Source organism: Tachypleus tridentatus, chromosome 13, assembly GCF_004210375.1.
Source record: "Tachypleus tridentatus isolate NWPU-2018 chromosome 13, ASM421037v1, whole genome shotgun sequence".
Classification (NCBI taxonomy): domain Eukaryota; kingdom Metazoa; phylum Arthropoda; class Merostomata; order Xiphosura; family Limulidae; genus Tachypleus; species Tachypleus tridentatus.
The window spans coordinates 40,909,180-40,925,551 of record NC_134837.1 but is presented as its reverse complement, the minus strand read 5'-3'; the positions used below and the strand labels follow the sequence as shown (position 1 = coordinate 40,925,551).

The 16,372-nt window shown below is 34.3% G+C and overlaps 1 protein-coding gene across 2 annotated transcripts in view; it reads left to right on the top strand.

Moving 5' to 3' along the window:
• Window positions 1-16,372, top strand: part of LOC143237383 (cartilage oligomeric matrix protein-like) — an 80,646-nt gene that overhangs the window by 15,882 nt on the left and 48,392 nt on the right. Inside the window, exons 3-8 of one of the 2 annotated variants that reach the window (XM_076476582.1) lie at window positions 238-467; window positions 8,108-8,240; window positions 10,361-10,437; window positions 10,895-10,949; window positions 14,199-14,354; window positions 15,066-15,289. In XM_076476582.1, coding sequence (XP_076332697.1) covers window positions 238-467; window positions 8,108-8,240; window positions 10,361-10,437; window positions 10,895-10,949; window positions 14,199-14,354; window positions 15,066-15,289 — 875 coding nt within the window. The remainder of the gene's footprint in view (window positions 1-237; window positions 468-8,107; window positions 8,241-10,360; window positions 10,438-10,894; window positions 10,950-14,198; window positions 14,355-15,065; window positions 15,290-16,372) is intronic. The other variant, XM_076476583.1, reaches the window with a different exon arrangement.

Genomic DNA, 16,372 nt, shown 5'->3' with positions numbered 1-16,372 from the left:
GATTATTCCACTATTTGGTTAACGTGAACCAGGTGCTATTAACTGGTTCCCCCCCCCCATATGGGCAACATTTCAAAATTTCTCTGACCCATCCCTCTAACTGTTGTGTCGCACAATTTGTACTCATTATTAGACTATAGAATTCTTTTTACTTGAGAAATATTTTACAGCGTTGCTTCAGTGTTTTTATAAAAATAATTTAGTATAACATAATGCATTTAGTTTTCTCTCTTTTAGTTCTGATAATCACAAGAGAGTATGGACAACTCAGAATACAAAACCTGCCTATTAAAGGATTGCACAAGAAAAGCTATCACAGAAATATGTTTTTTTATATCTCACCTCCAAACGATAAAGGTTTTTCACGAGTCCAACTTTACGTTGATTGCGAATTTCAAAATCAGCTTTTCATGCCCATTTCCATATATGAGATGTCGTCTCAAGTAAACCCAACAAGAATCCGGACGGTAAGATATTTCTAGTGTGAATATACTTTTAAATTTGAAAATCACTGTCGCCATTCTTTGCGTTCAAAGGTATTTGAAGGATTGTGGAAGTAAAATACTAAAGCTTGAAAATAGAAGATGAAGAAAATATGTTCATTGAGGCTGATCGAAACAACTAAATACCTTTTTGCTTATTCGCTGTCTCGTCGACATTTTGAAATTATAAATGGAAACGAGCTAAGCGAATACATTAGATTTCACGCCTAAAGGTAATGTATGTGTTACTGGAGGAAAACTATTAAAATTAATGGCCAAGTATTCTTTGTTATCATTATTGCGCTTGGCATGGCCAAGGTGGCTAAGGCACTCCCCTCGTAACCTTAAGGTCGCGGGTTCGAATCCATGTGCTCGCCTTTTCAGTCTTGGAGGCGTTATAATGTTACGATCAATTCCACTATTCGTTGGTAAAAGTGTAGCCCAAGAATTGGCAATGGGTGGTGATGACTAACTGCCTTCCTTCTAGTCTTACACTGCTAAATTAGGGACGGCTAACGCATATAGCCCTCGTGTAGCTTTGTGCGAAACTCCAAAACAAAAACAAACAAACAATTATCATTATTAAATTAGCCGTTACTTTGACAATTTTGACTAATCGGAACTTCTCAGCCAATTCCGAGTTCAGGGTAACATTTTGACAATAGAATGATCTTTCTTATTATATTTAGTGACTCAAAAACAAAAGATATTTAGAAGAGAAATAAAGATTTATAAATTTATTAACGGCTCAACAGGCATATTAGAAATAAATCAACCATCCTTTATGATACTTATTGACCCGACAGACAGGGTTTTGTTAATTTCAGTTACTCTTCGAATATGTTTAATTGGTTTTGTAAATAAATTGTCCATTCCTGTCATCACTTGTGGAACACCAATAAGTTTACAGACTTTCAATGCTTCAATCTTTTTTCTATTCCTAGCGATGGAAATAACAGATAGCCTGAGGTGGCTTCACTCTAAAACAAAAAATAAACAATCTTAAATTAATGTGTTATGTTGTACAACTTCATAAATCACAGTATTGTGTTATTGAAAAACAATATCATCGTTATAATTTAGTTTGTTTTGAATTTCTCCCAAAGCTACACGAGTGCTATCTGCCTTAGCCGTCCCTAATTGACAGTGTAAGACCAGAGGGAATGCAGCTAGTCATCATCACCCACCGCCAACTCTTGGGCTACTCTTTTACCAATAAATGGTGGGATTGACCGTCACATTATAACGACCCCACGGCTGAAAGGGCGAGCTGTTTGGTGTGACGGAAATTCGAAACCGCGGATTATGAGTCGAGTGCCTTATCCACTTGGCTGTGTCGGGTTTGCTTTTTTTTTTTTTAATTTCGCACAAAGCTACTCCAGGGCTATCTGTCCCTAATTTAGCAGTGTAAGACTAGAGGGAAAGCAGCTAGTCATCACCACCCACCGCCAACTCTTGAGCTACTCTTTCACCAACGAATAGTGGGATTGACCGTCACATTATAACGCCCCCATGCTGAAAGGGCGAGCATGTTTGGCGCGACGGAGATGCGAACCCGCGACCCTCAGACTATGAGTCGCACGCCTTAACACGCTTGGCCATGCCGGGCCCAGGCTGTGTCGGGCCTCAACGTTATAACAAGCAAGTTGTAAATGTGTTTTCTCCCTATTTGTTACATGAACAATGTTAAGATTTCTCCCCTATTTGTTATATGAACAATGTTATGATTTCTCCCCTATTTGTTATATGAACAATGTTGAGATCTCAGTGAAGTGCCCAAAGGATAAATGTTTGATGTTTTTTTTTACTCAAATTCGTTCAAGCTTTTATGTATTAGTTGTACAATAACATATTTGCAGCGAAGTTGAATAATTGTCTTTGATATGAAAACTAAAAAAAAAACTTTCGCTTTTCATATTTGTTTGTGCTTGAGAGAAATAGACATGCTTGTTTATTGATAAACATTAGGTCTCTCCAAATGTCAGCACCAATGATGGGACTTTCTCTAAAACACACTTCACAATGATCAGCACAAAGCGACATGATGAGCAGTCCTTGTTATGCCTGTTGCGGTTTACCAAATCTGATATTTTTAGAATAGTATGCTTTCAGATGTACCGCTGAACGACTTTAGAGTGAAGGGGCGAACACAGTGCAAATGAATTAATATTTTTTAGAAACTGTAAATTTGAAAACTGGAACAAATAAAATATAAACATTAAACTTAAAAAAACATTCTTAAGCCTAATGTAGCTTTGAAGGCAAAAAATATAATTTCTATGATTAACTTGCTGATAAATTGTGTTAAGATTAATGAAAGTTTCGGCGCGGCATGGCTAGCGTGTTAAGGCGTTCGACCCGTAATCCGAGGGTTGCGGGTTCAAATCTCCGTCGCGCCAAACATGCTCGCCCTTTCAGTTGTGGGGGCGTTATAACGTTACGGTCAATCCCATTATTCGTTGGTAAAAGAGTAGCCCAAAAGTTGATGGTGGGTGAAATTAGGGACGGCCAGCGCAGATAGCCCTCGAGTAGCTTTGCGCGAAATTCAAAACAATACATGAAAGTTTGAAGTATTTGTAAAAGACGCGAATTTTATCTTTCTCGACTGGACGATCTACTCGAGTGAATTAAATACTAAAAACAGGTTACCAAAACGAGGCTTTTCGAAAGGTGTTAATAATTTGAAGTGTTATCAAACAGAAAATAACACATCTTTTTTGTTGCATTATGTACGATTGTTGTAAACACAAATCCTAGAATAAAGCTATTGTGGTAAAATTGTGTACACTTTAAGAAGTAACTTAGAAAAGACCATCTGTGTGAGAATGTTTTGGGTTTGAATTTTTTTTGTATAGAAATATTGTAAGGTATAGAACTCGGGAATAACTTAAGACTATTTCTCCAAAATATTTAGCGAGCTTTCTCCCAAACAAATTTGTTGTATGGTAATTCTTATGTTGGTAAGGTATATACTTGTGTTAGTAGAATTTAGAAATTATATAAAAGTTTATTAGTTTCAAATATATTTACAAAAAAAGAACATCTTTTAAGGCTTTTACGAAAGTGTGCAGCAAGAAATAAGAAAAAACAACTACTCCAATAGCCAATATAAGGCTGGCGAAAAACGGTTAGTTATAACAACACTAGAAACCAGATTTCGATACCCGCGGTGGGCAAAGCACAGATAGTCCCCTTGTGTATCTTTGTGATTAACTTTAAACAAACAAATACTGTAAATATTTAATGCCCCATTTATGGGTTGTGATTGGTTGCGCGCTGAAATTTATGATTATGCATTACACATTAATATTAGAATTGGAAAACCCTTTGTAAATGAGTCAAAAATAATTTTAGCTTTTATTATGTGTGTGTAGAATGTAAAAACATTAAACGCTACGAAATTTACTAATATAATGAGACGTTATTTTATCTCTTGCCTTTGATTTACAATTTTACACATTATCAGTCTGCACCTCTATGTAAAACATTTGCATTAAGTGAACAAGCGAGAAAGAAAAACAAAACAATTATGTTTTCTTATCTCCTCATAACTAAAACATTTATAGATATGGATATAGGACAAAATGAAAGAATTGTGTATTTTTGTCATATATTTTTCATGTTAATGTCTTGTTCGTATGAAAAATTACTTAAACTTCGTGTGTTTGTGTTCTTTTCTACAAAAGGAAATTTCCTGGTGTTCCACCGCAACCCCCATCCCCATTTTAAAGGGCAATGGACCCTCCATTTTTTTGCACGTGGTTTCCATAAACAGCCGTAATTTTTCATTTAGAATGCATGAAGACCCTACCAGACACTAGGAGGGTAGGGTGTCAATCAGACGCATGACTGGCCGTTTAGAGGGGCTAAATCTTAAAATGATAGAAAGTGCTAACGGTATAATTAGCTCGCTGGTAGCCCACATCTAATGTTGTTGTTACCGGGTTCCATCTGTTAGTCGCTAGAATCGACTCTCGTCTCCACGCTGAAACTGCCAAGCGTTTCTCCCACATTCCTGAAATATTAATGGGATTTCCACGCGTGAACGTATTTACCTAAATCCATTATATCCGGACTTTAATCCACGAGCAATGTCAGAGCTTCCGACATTAAACCGAGTCAGGTATTTTGGTATTTTTCTCCATTTCGCGCACGCGTCGAATGTCTGCAATTACCAGTGTTCGTTTTGCGCTTCACTGGGATGTGTTAAACGCAATATTAGCGTAAAATATACCATATTGCTTGCTGTTGACGAGTTATTTCCTAATACCAGTTAGTCATTCACTAATGCTCTATCGAAATGCAACAAAATAACCAGCAGAGTGGTTATAATTTCCGTACATTTTGACAGTAAAGGCAGACAAGTTCAAATTGAAATAAATAACTCTCTTTAAAGTTCTATATAAAACTATTCAAATTATATTCAATGGCACTTGTCCAAATGACACTGATCAAAAGCAAGAGTTAGCGCAATACTATTATATATTTATCGTATTCTCTACAGACGATTATCAAGAGCCGATCAGTTATTTTCTACAATAAAAACCCAAATTGTATGTACCTAAAACATCCTTTGTTCGGACGCGTGTTTAATATCCATACCAGCCGACTTGAGAATACAGATGGCTACGGTTTGTTTTGTTTGTTTTCGAATTTCGCGCAAAGCTACACGAGACCTGGCATGGTCAGGTGGATTAAGGCGTTCGACTCGTAATTTGAGGGTCGCGGGTTCGAATCCCGGTCCCACTAAACATGCTCGCCCTTTCAGCCGTGGGGGCGTTATTATGTGACGGTCAATATAACTATTCGTTGGTAAAAGAGTAGCCCAAGAGTTGGCGGTGGGTGGTGATGACTAGCTGCCTTCCTTATAGTCTTACACTGAAAAAGTAGGGACGGCTAGCGCAGATAGGCCCCGTGGAGCTTTGCGCGAAACTGAAAAAACAAACAGCTACATGAGTGCTATCTGCGTTAAGCGTCCCTAATTTTGTAGTGTAAGACTAGAAGGAAGGCAAATAGTCATCACCACCCACCGCCAGCTCTTCGGCTACTCTTTTACCAATGAAGAGTTGGACTGACCGCACATAATAACGCCCTCACAGCTAAAAGGGCGAGCACGCTTGGTGTGACGGAGGCGGACGTGTGTAGAAATTTAAGTGTCAATACTGCTTGTCTGTACACCAACCAATATTATTTATATTTTCTAGAAGCTGTATTTATTTATATAATTATGAAACTTACGCCAGAAAGAACTTTAAAAGGAACCAGCTTCACCTCCTTTTTCCCTCTTCTTTCAGTGACACAGAATAATTAGTTTATTTTTTAATGATCATTCCTCGATCAATATGAACGATAATTAACTTACTCAACTGTAACCCCTAAATTACATTTTAAAGGTTACTGCAAAATAGTACGTTCGTTATAAAAAGGTGTCGTAAAGCTCGTGAATGGGACTTTGTAATGCTTGCTTGTTTTCCAGTTATTCCTTAACCCAAACACGAAGCACAATAATAACTTCACGTCCAATCAACACGAGCAGCAGTTCACAATTCACAATGAAGACAAATGCAGAAGTCGGTCTTTGAAACGATAACTTAATCAAGGAGGGCTACAAACAAAACACACCAGGTCTGAGATTAGTGTATTTAGGTTTCGAAACGTTTAACGACTGTTGTTGTTTTGTATTTAGGTTTCGAAACGTTTAACGACTATTGTTCTGTATTTAGGTTTCGAAACGTTTAACGACTATTGTTGTTCTGAATATTTAGATGTTTTAAGAAAATTAAATATGTGTTCGAATTTTATTACCTTACTACGTTACTTCAACTCCACGCTTGTACAGCGGTAAGTCTATGGATTTACAATGCTAAAATCACAGGTTCGATTCCCTTCGGTGGATTCAGCAGATAGGTCGATATGGGCTTGTTATAAGAAAACACACACACACATTACTTCAGTAATTTCATAATGCGCTAAATCGTTTTATTCAGTAATATTATACTGAGTAAAAGAGAGAAAACTTATGTGATGGTTATCTATTGATATTTTATACTAAGTAATATTGTTTGTGTTTTAGTATCAGCTGAAATATAAATTTCAGTAAAATATGGAACTGACCAATAAAATGTTTACTAGAAGCGGCAACTGGCGGTTGTCTTTTCTTGCTTTAATGTTAAACACAAAACTATATAGTGGACTATGTGTGCTTTGCCCACGGTAAGTGTCAAAACCATATTTTTAGCGATATAAGTCTTCAAAATCACCGCAAAGTCACTGGGGGCGGCAGATAATGAAACATTTGATAGTTAACTTCGTGTGCCAGTGTATCGTAGTGCATGTTTAAAAAAATCCCAGGAGGTCAGTGTTACGTTTACGGACTTCATCACTAAAATCCGGAGTTTGATGCTCGCGCGGTGTACAAAGTACAGATAATAAAACTACTGCTAGGTGTTTACAAAATTACATACACCAATAGAGAACCTTTCAATAAGTTCGAATTAACGTACTGGGTTGTGGATGCGCGGATCCGGCGCTTACGTCCCGTTACCACCAACACAGCAAAATATAATCTCGCTCTACACTTCGAGACCGTCGATGCACTATAAGTGTAAGTATCAAATCCTGTTATTCTGTCAGACAAGAATAATTTGTGGGTGTTGTTGACAAGCTGCCTTCCCTTTAAGCCAATAAGTTCAAGAGTAGGGACGACTGGCACAGATTAATCTTGAGTAGCTATGCTCGAATATACGTCAGCAAAGAATAACACAGAAGTGTGACATAGAATATTTTGTAGTTGCGTTCATAATTTGGTGTTAGAAAAGAGAGAGCGTAAACTATAGTTTATCTGTATGATTTATATTTTTCTAGTATCTTCTCATTTGCTGTATTCTTTTAATGAATAAATATCATTTAAATGATTTATAACATTGACTAAACGATTTCTGATATATTTTGATAGAATTATATGTTGTATGTTCTATGATGAAATTAACATGAAAAGAAAAATATAATGTTTTTTTAAAGGAGTATTTATTTTTAAAATAATATCGTATCGATATGAAAATGTCAATTTATTTTAACAAATCATTTAAGCAACACTAGATGGCAGCAGTATGTGTTTTACTTTTTTTAATTTTTTAAAGGAAGTACATCAGGTGGTATTTTATTGATCAAAATATCCGATACACTGTAACGCTACTTGAGTGTAAAAATCGTACTATTATAGTTGGAAAACTTAATATTCATTATAGAAATCCTCAATTAAAAACTAAAACTTTACTTTCAAATGACTGGAACAGAATAAGTGACTTCAAGAATTCCGAAGTGTTTTACAGATTTGAGTAGGAATTTTGTTCCACAGATATTTCACAGAGTTAAGAAAACAGAAGATGTGAGTAATAAATCTTATGGATAGTACTACAGCGTTATTAAGTTCAGTAAAGATATGATAACTTGTTAATTTGCAGAGAAGGATATCTCATGATTCCACTTCAATCTTTAATAACCTGTGATTTAAAACTAAAACTTAATTTTTTCTGTTCGATGATAAAACGAACAATCATTATAAAACAAAAATAAATAATCACTGTTTGTTTTTAGTTATTTAAATACATTTATCCTATCTTTAGAAACGATATCACAAAGTACATGTTTCGATTTACCACCATGTTACTCTTGAGAGAGTGCTGGAAGAGGCTGGTTGTGAGCCTCCGAGATCCAAGTCTGTTCAACCACCTAGCTATTTTGTTCGTGATGACGAAGGTAAATATCTATCTACCTTTAATGTTAGAACATCAAAGGGTATGCTTTGATCATTATTTGAATGATTACACTTCATAGTTGTACTTTTAAAAATTCAGTGAAAGGATTATTTGTATTTTTTATTGTCTGTATTTAATGAATAAAATATTTGTTATTTTTAGGTATATGGTCAAGTGCGACATTTAGCTTTAATAACGATGAAGAGATAAGGTAATTAGTTAAGTGCGTAGTTCTGTCTATTACTTTACCTTGAAATATCTAAATCAATGGAAAGTTAGTTTTTGGTAGGATGCACAGGTTGACAACTCATTAAAATATTTTTTATCCAAATATACCTATTTACCTGTAGATGCTTTGATGTTGGATAAATACTGGAAATGACCAGGTTCAACTTAATTGTCACTAGAAGGAGTTGTTTTCAAAAAAATCTCTGTAGGACTGTTGATAGAAACAAAACATATTTAAACCACAGTTATTTGCTACTGCAGAAATCAAAGACATTTTCCTACACATGTTTTACCTTGTGAATGGTGTGTGCGTGCATTTGTGTGTTTTGTTTTTTGTAGTTTTATTTAAGAGTAATCTTAATTTGGAATTTACATGAAAGACGTATTACAGGAAGGCGTTTGTTAGATATAATACACCCACAAACATACACATGTATGTTTTGTTATCTCATTTATTGTCATTATGTCTGACGATGGCCTGGTCAAATTGGGACGAAACATGAGTAAAATACCTTTATTTTTGCAATAACAAATGCTTAAACGGTGTATTTATTTTATTAATTAAAAACAGAAAACAGATAAGAAGAGGGAACTTCAGCAGAGATTACTATTTTAACGACATAAGTTCAAATTTTAATTGTTGTTTGTTCTCGACTTCTTAATCTTGTCAGTGTTATTAAGCTGTTAGTTGGTAGTTTAGACGTTTTACGGGTTTATTGTGGGCTAGTTTCTAGAATGCTCGGACTTTTAATTCGAGAGTTATGGTTGGCGTCCCGGTGTCGGAAAAACGTGCTCCGGCCGTTGGTGTTCTATAACAGTGTTTTCCAAAGTGCGACCCCCAAAAAAATGGGCCGAAAACAAAGATGCTGAATTAATTCTAAATCTACAATTGTCCGATGAAAATTATGTTTAGTTGATTAAAGTACAGGATTGCTTCGTATTTTAAAACGAAAATAAGATAATCTTACATAAAATGAAGTGTGCATTTAACTGTTCATTAGTCTACAAATTTAACCCAAGCATGATAAACTTCTAATGATTTAATTACAATATGAATAAATTGATGAGAAAAATCACTTTAAATCACTAATATATAATTTAATAGAAGAATTATTTCATAGATATTATTATAATTCGAAGTCGTTAAATTACATTTTAAGGCATTTTTTATAGGTTGGGGGCTAAGACTTTTTTAGTCATATCAAGGTCACCTCAGACTAAAAAACTTTAAAACCCACTGCTCTGAAAGAACATTATATAATCCTACTTCACCATCAGGAAAAAGATTAGCTTAAATGTGCGCTTTCTTATAGCAAAGCCACATCTACTGAGTCTATCAGGGAGGAATCGAACCCCTGCTTTTAGCGTTGTAAATCTGTAGACTTACCGCTGCACTAGCGGTGTACGGTAGTATAAGAAAAGATGTTAGGTACTTCTCAGTAATTGTTAGGTACTTCTCAGTAATTGCCTTTTCAGTAGTCTATTAGTTCACAAAAAGCCATCCGATGGCTCTGCGGTGTACAGAGCGTGGATAGTCCATTATCTTGTAGCTTTGAGCTCAACAAAACAAGCTAGTTCAAAATTATAGTTGAATTTGTGCAAGTAGCTCATTGTATAGCTTTGCAAAAAAGTTTCAAACAAAACTAACTTGAACAGTTCGTGAACTATTAGTCTCAATAAAGCTGCAGTGGCTAAACATTGACTGAAATATTTTTTGTTGTTGTTTTTTGATGTGGAGAATAAAGATCATTTTTTTCTCTCTTACTTTATTACCATAAAACTAATGTTTTTGCACAAAATATCATTATTTTGCTCAGTAATAAACTCAAAAACATCGTGGATCAGTTAAAGATTCTTAAGAAGTAATAACACGGTTGATTTTCATATTTTTAGGTCAAGAAAACTTTGTATCAGCTTTAACGGAGCTAACAGCAGCTGTTAAAGAACTACGATTTTTGTTGGAGGCTCAGGTAAAACCAATAAATTATAACAACAGTACAATAAGGATTCTAATATTTAGCCTGATTTTCATTGATATATTATTAAAAGAACTACCTAATAAATGACAGTATTGCCAGCAAGTATATACGGTACGTTAATGTCCACTTATGTACTTTTGATTAATTTTGTTATACTGAAAACTATTTATAAAATATATTGTGAGAACGGATTAGAGTCGACTGTTGTATTTTTTATGACAGTGATTATTGTTTTATTTTGTAGTTTATTACTTATGTTATCTAGATTATTATGTACCTCACTTGATTTACGTTTCATTGAAATCTAAAGGTATATAATATTTTATTAATTATGGATGTAATACTGAACTGTGTAATGTAAAATGATTAAGTAATAAAGGTGTAATTAGAACTAATATAACTATATACTTGTTTGATTTGTATTATTTCATTATTTTGGAACGTTTAGACATTGGAGACAAAAATGCTACGAGAGTCATTAGAAAAATGCGAGATTTGCAAAGGTGAGAAAAATTGCACGTGTTAGTGATGTGAAACAGACATATTTTTATCCTAATATGTTTATTTGTTTTAATTAAAATAAATTGTATCAAAATATATTTTGTTTGTTCTTCACATATCGAATACAATTACTGCTTTCTTTGCTTTCCAATAAAAAAATTATTTTTCTTTGTTCACTACTGTTCACTACCAATAGTATCTCGTTGTTATACCGTTTAATACTAGTCAGACCTCGTTTTTACACTGTTCACTATCACTTAGTATCTCGTTGTTATACCGTTCACTTCTAGTGAGATTTCGTTTTTACACTGTTCACTACTAGTAAGATTTCGTTTTTACACAGTTTACTACTAGTAAGATTTCGTTTTTACACTGTTCCCACCACTAGTATCTCGTTGTTACACCGTTCACTACAAGTAAGATTTCGTTTTTACACTGTTCACTACCAGTAAAACCTCGTTTTTACACTGTTCCCACCACTAGTAACTCGTTGTTATACCGTTCACTACTAGTAAGATTTCGTTTTTACACTGTTCACTACTAGTCAAATTTCGTTTTTACACCATTCACTACTAGTAAGATTTCGTTTTTACACAGTTTACTACTAGTAAGATTTCGTTTTTACACTGTTCCCACCACTAGTAACTCGTTGTTATACCGTTCACTACCAGTAGGATCTCGCCTTTACACTGTTCACTACCAGTAGGACCTCGTTTTTACACTGTTCACTACCAGTAGGACCTCGTTTTTACACTGTTCACTACTACTAAGATTTCGTTTTTACACTGTTCACTACTAGTAAGATTTCGTTTTTACACTGTTCACTACCAGTAAGATTTCGTTTTTACACTGTTCCCACCACTAGTAACTCGTTGTTATACCGTTCACTACCAGTAGGATCTCGCCTTTACACTGTTCGCTACCAGTAGGACCTCGTTTTTACACTGTTCACTACTACTAAGATTTCGTTTTTACACTGTTCACTACTACTAAGATTTCGTTTTTACACCGTTCACTACTAGTAAGATCTCGTTTTTACACTGTTCACTACCAGTAGGACCTCGTTTTCACACTGTTCCCACCACTAATATCTCGTTGTTATACCGTTCACTACTAGTAAGATCTCGTTTTTACACTGTTCACTACCAGTGCGATTTTGTTTCACACCGTTCACAACTGTAGGAGTTTATATATTGCGTCATATAGAGTTTTGTATTTTATTTTTGTTTATTACGTCAATCATTGTAAAGAACTAGCTAAAACAAGTAGAGTAAAATAACTAATTTTCTATTTAAAATACACAGAAAATGCCTCCAGTAATTTGTCATTAATTGCAATAAGGATGGCATTTTAGTTTGACTTACATTTGTGGCTCATGTATTGTCAGGAACTCCTGTAACCAATAGAACCAAAAATTCACAAGCAATAGGATAGATAAATAATTTATAAAAAAATGTACTCAAAATTCGATGGGGGGAATCTCGACCTCATGAGTCACAAATGAAAAAATAGGGTTTTATTTAAAATTAATAACTCGTAACTAATAAACGTAGTCGCATCTTACGTGGTTATTTCGCTCAGCATAGCGACTGAAGCTTTTACATATATATATATATATATATATATGTGTATATATAGAGAGAGATTTTAGTCCAGGAATAAAATGTTGGCTTGCAACGACTGACAAAAAGAAACTGGATCCGTAGATAAGAATTGAAAAAAATTAACCCAAGCAAATAATATAGATAATTAACAAATCGGTCTAATTAGATTTATGTAATGTGAAAAAAGGGAAACTTTACGATAAACTAATGCTCTAATTCATCAGTTAAATATCCTTGTTATTATAAACATTTTTAACTGAAATATTTGTGAATAGATAACACTTGTAAGATTATTATAATTTGTTCGTTATTAACGTGATTAATTATGTGGTTTGTTTGGTAATTCTTGTAATTTTTTTTAAATTTCGCTCAAAGCTACACGAGAGCTATCTGCGCTAGCCATCCCTAACTTAGTAGTGTAAGACTAGAGGTAAGGCAGCTATTCATCACCACCCACCGCCATCTTTCGGATTACTCTTTTACCAACGAATAGTGGGATTGACCGTCACATTATAACGCTCCCACGGCTTAAAGGACGAGCACATTTATTCTTGTAAAGAGTAGAGGAGTTAAGTGTTTCAAATCCAAATACAGCTCTGTGTTCTACACGAAAATCAGATATAATCTGACAAATTCGTATCAAAATCAAAGATCGTGAACCATTTCTTTAAAATAACGTCAAAATTTATCAAAGCGTTACTCATTTACTGAGATCAAAGTTATATAATTAAAAACAATTATCAACCTCTATGTTCATTTTATGATTTTTTTCATAGCTCATTACATTTAAATAAAACTGATATATGATATTTTTATTAATTAAACACTTCATATATCAGCATCTTTTTCCGTTATAAAGCACCTCATATCAATTTCACATTTAGCTAACAACTTCATATCAGTATCTCAAATTCGTTCATTTTCTTTATGTAAATGTTTCAGTTCGTTATAAATCTTTTATATCAACTTCTGAGCTATATGTAACTTCACTTAATCATGTCCATTCGTTTAAAATCTATCATATCAACTTCTTAGTTATCTAATAACTCTCTAATATTAACTTCTTAGTTACTTATTTCTCATATTTACATGTTAGTTATTTAATAACTCTCTAAATATTAACATTTAATTATTTAATAATTCTCTTATATTAACATTTTAATTATTTAGTATTTCTCTCATATCATTATCGTTTGCAGAATGATCGCAGTATAAGCTTGTTCATGGTCAACTCAGAGGATGTGTAATACTCTACAGTCCATGAATTTTAATTTTGTCAGATTTTATCATTCGATATTAACGCCTTCGTAACTGTATTTCATGACATTTTTAGAGTAATTATATTACAAGATCCACGTGACAAGAACGTGTTTTAATTTTCGTAATTTTACTGCACATCATTTTCGTGCTAAGCAAACTAAAGTTAAGACAATGTCGCGATTAAAGTTAAGATCAAATAAATGTTCGTGAAGCTGGGACAACGTTGGCGTCTTTGTAATTTGTAGAGTTTAATTAGATGAGGACTGTAGCACTCGAAAAATAAAATGGCTTCTTTGCTTGCTAATATACCTGATAGAGGTACTTCAGTATCTCTTTGCATGTCGGGACAGACTGATAATGTTTGTCATTTGTGTTTGAATGTCATAGTTCAAAAGACCTGTCGAGACAAGCCTTGCTTTCCTGGCGTTCGGTGTGAAGATACTACACGGGGATATCGGTGCGGTCCCTGTCCAAGAAGTTTCCAAGGCAACGGAACTAAATGCATCCCTCTAGTCACGTGCAGTGACAAGCCATGTTTTCCAGGTTGGAGACTGAAATGAATTCTCAATGTCTTCGGCTTTTCACTTTTTTAAATTACTTAATTTTTTTATGTATGTTATTATTCCTCTTTGAAAGTTTTTGTTAAAAAAATATGGCAGCCTTCACACCTGAGAATTACTTGTGTTTTTTTTTCTAATTATTTCAATAATATTATTACACTTCTGTTTAATTTATTTGAGTTTGTTTTACGTTTTAGTACAGTATCGATCTTCAAAGGTTTCTCTGAGGATTTTTGGATTCTTTAAGACTATTTTATTAACACTTGTTTCTGAAACGTTTTGATTAATTATGTGATATTTTCATTCGGGTATGACTTTGATGAACCCATTTCTTAGTTGTTTTTTCTAGGCTGGAAAGCAGCTTGTTTCGTGTTCTGATTGATGGTGGTTTACGTAACTGAAACAAATTAGTAGAATCGTTGTTTATGTGTCAGTCCGATATTTCAGTCACATAAAACCTTCAAACGTTATTTTTATGCCATAAGATATACAATTCTCATTGTATGCATGTAGGGCTATTTAAACCTGCCTTCATTTAGTTTAATATGTGCGTTTCCGTCTACTTAAAATTTCGTTAGAATAGTTTAAGTCATTTAAATACGGCGCCAACTGCTTAGTGAAAAATGGATTTAGTTTGCATACTTTTACGTTTACTCTTTAATCAAATATAAATACATCGTATAAATTCATTTAGAGGTTAAATGTTACAACCGAGAGAAAATTGGATACGAGTGCGGACCGTGCCCAGTTGGGTTTACCGGGAATGGTGTTTACTGCTCGCCGTATAACACTTGTGAAGAATCTCCATGCTGGCCTGGCGTCCAGTGCACTACCATTGACACCAGTCCTGGGTTTCGATGTGGACAATGTCCTGTCGGTTTCTCTGGGAACGGTACTATATGTGAAGACATTGATGAGGTAAGTTTTTTATAAAGTCTTTTTTATATCTCTTTGGTAAGGGATGATTCTGGTGTAAGAGAAATGGTAAATAAATGAATAACAATACAGTTATAAAGCACCTTCAAAAGATGTAACCTAACTGTAAAGGTATAGGTGTAATAATTAGAAGATGTAGGTGTCTTGACAAGTGTAGTAATATAACCTTAGTGAAATAATCATGAAGTAGATGTGTTGTCGTTTTATTTTGAAATTTTCAACAAACTACTTGCTTTGACAAGTTACTATACTTCACTGTGTTTGTTTGTTTTGTTTCTTTAATTTCGCGCAAAGCTACTCGAGGGAAACCTGCGCTAGCCCTCCCTAATTTAGCAGTGTAAGACTAAAAGGAAGATAGCTAGTCATCACCACCAACCGCCAACTCTTGGGCTACTCTTTTACCCACAAATAGTGGGATTGACCGTACATTATAACGCCTCCACAACTGAAAGGGCAAGCATGTTTGGCGCGACGGAGATTCGAACCCGCGACCCTCAGATTACGAGTCGAACGCCTTAACCAACCTGGCCATGCCGGGCGCACTTCACTGTGTAAACCATTTATTACCGAAGAGAAGAAACGTTTTATATCTGTGTTTATGACCAATTTTTTCTTGATAATATGTTTCCAGTCTCTCTGCTAACAGAGGCTGTGGTGGGTAACAAGCAGTTCATTGCTGTCGAAACGTTCCTCAATAAATATCCAGCAGAGCTAAGTTTACAAAAATCTCTTGCTCTAATAGATGTAGCTGGTAATTACTTTTCATAACATAAACAACATAAGCGTCTTCAGATTATAAATTCTACGAGTTATTTTGAGAGAATGCTTCTCTCACGATTCACTGGAAATGGATTAATTAAAGGTTTCCTTGAAAAGAAAGGTTCATTAAATTATTTTTGAATGATCAACGATATCAATGAAAAAAAAAAAACGTTGTCTGAAGCAAATATGCTCCGCATAAACTGGGCCGAATACAATCTTCATATTAAAAGTGATTTTTAATTAAAAACTACTTAGAAAGAGCTTAAACAATTGTAAAATAAATTTATTTGCCATAGAACTTTC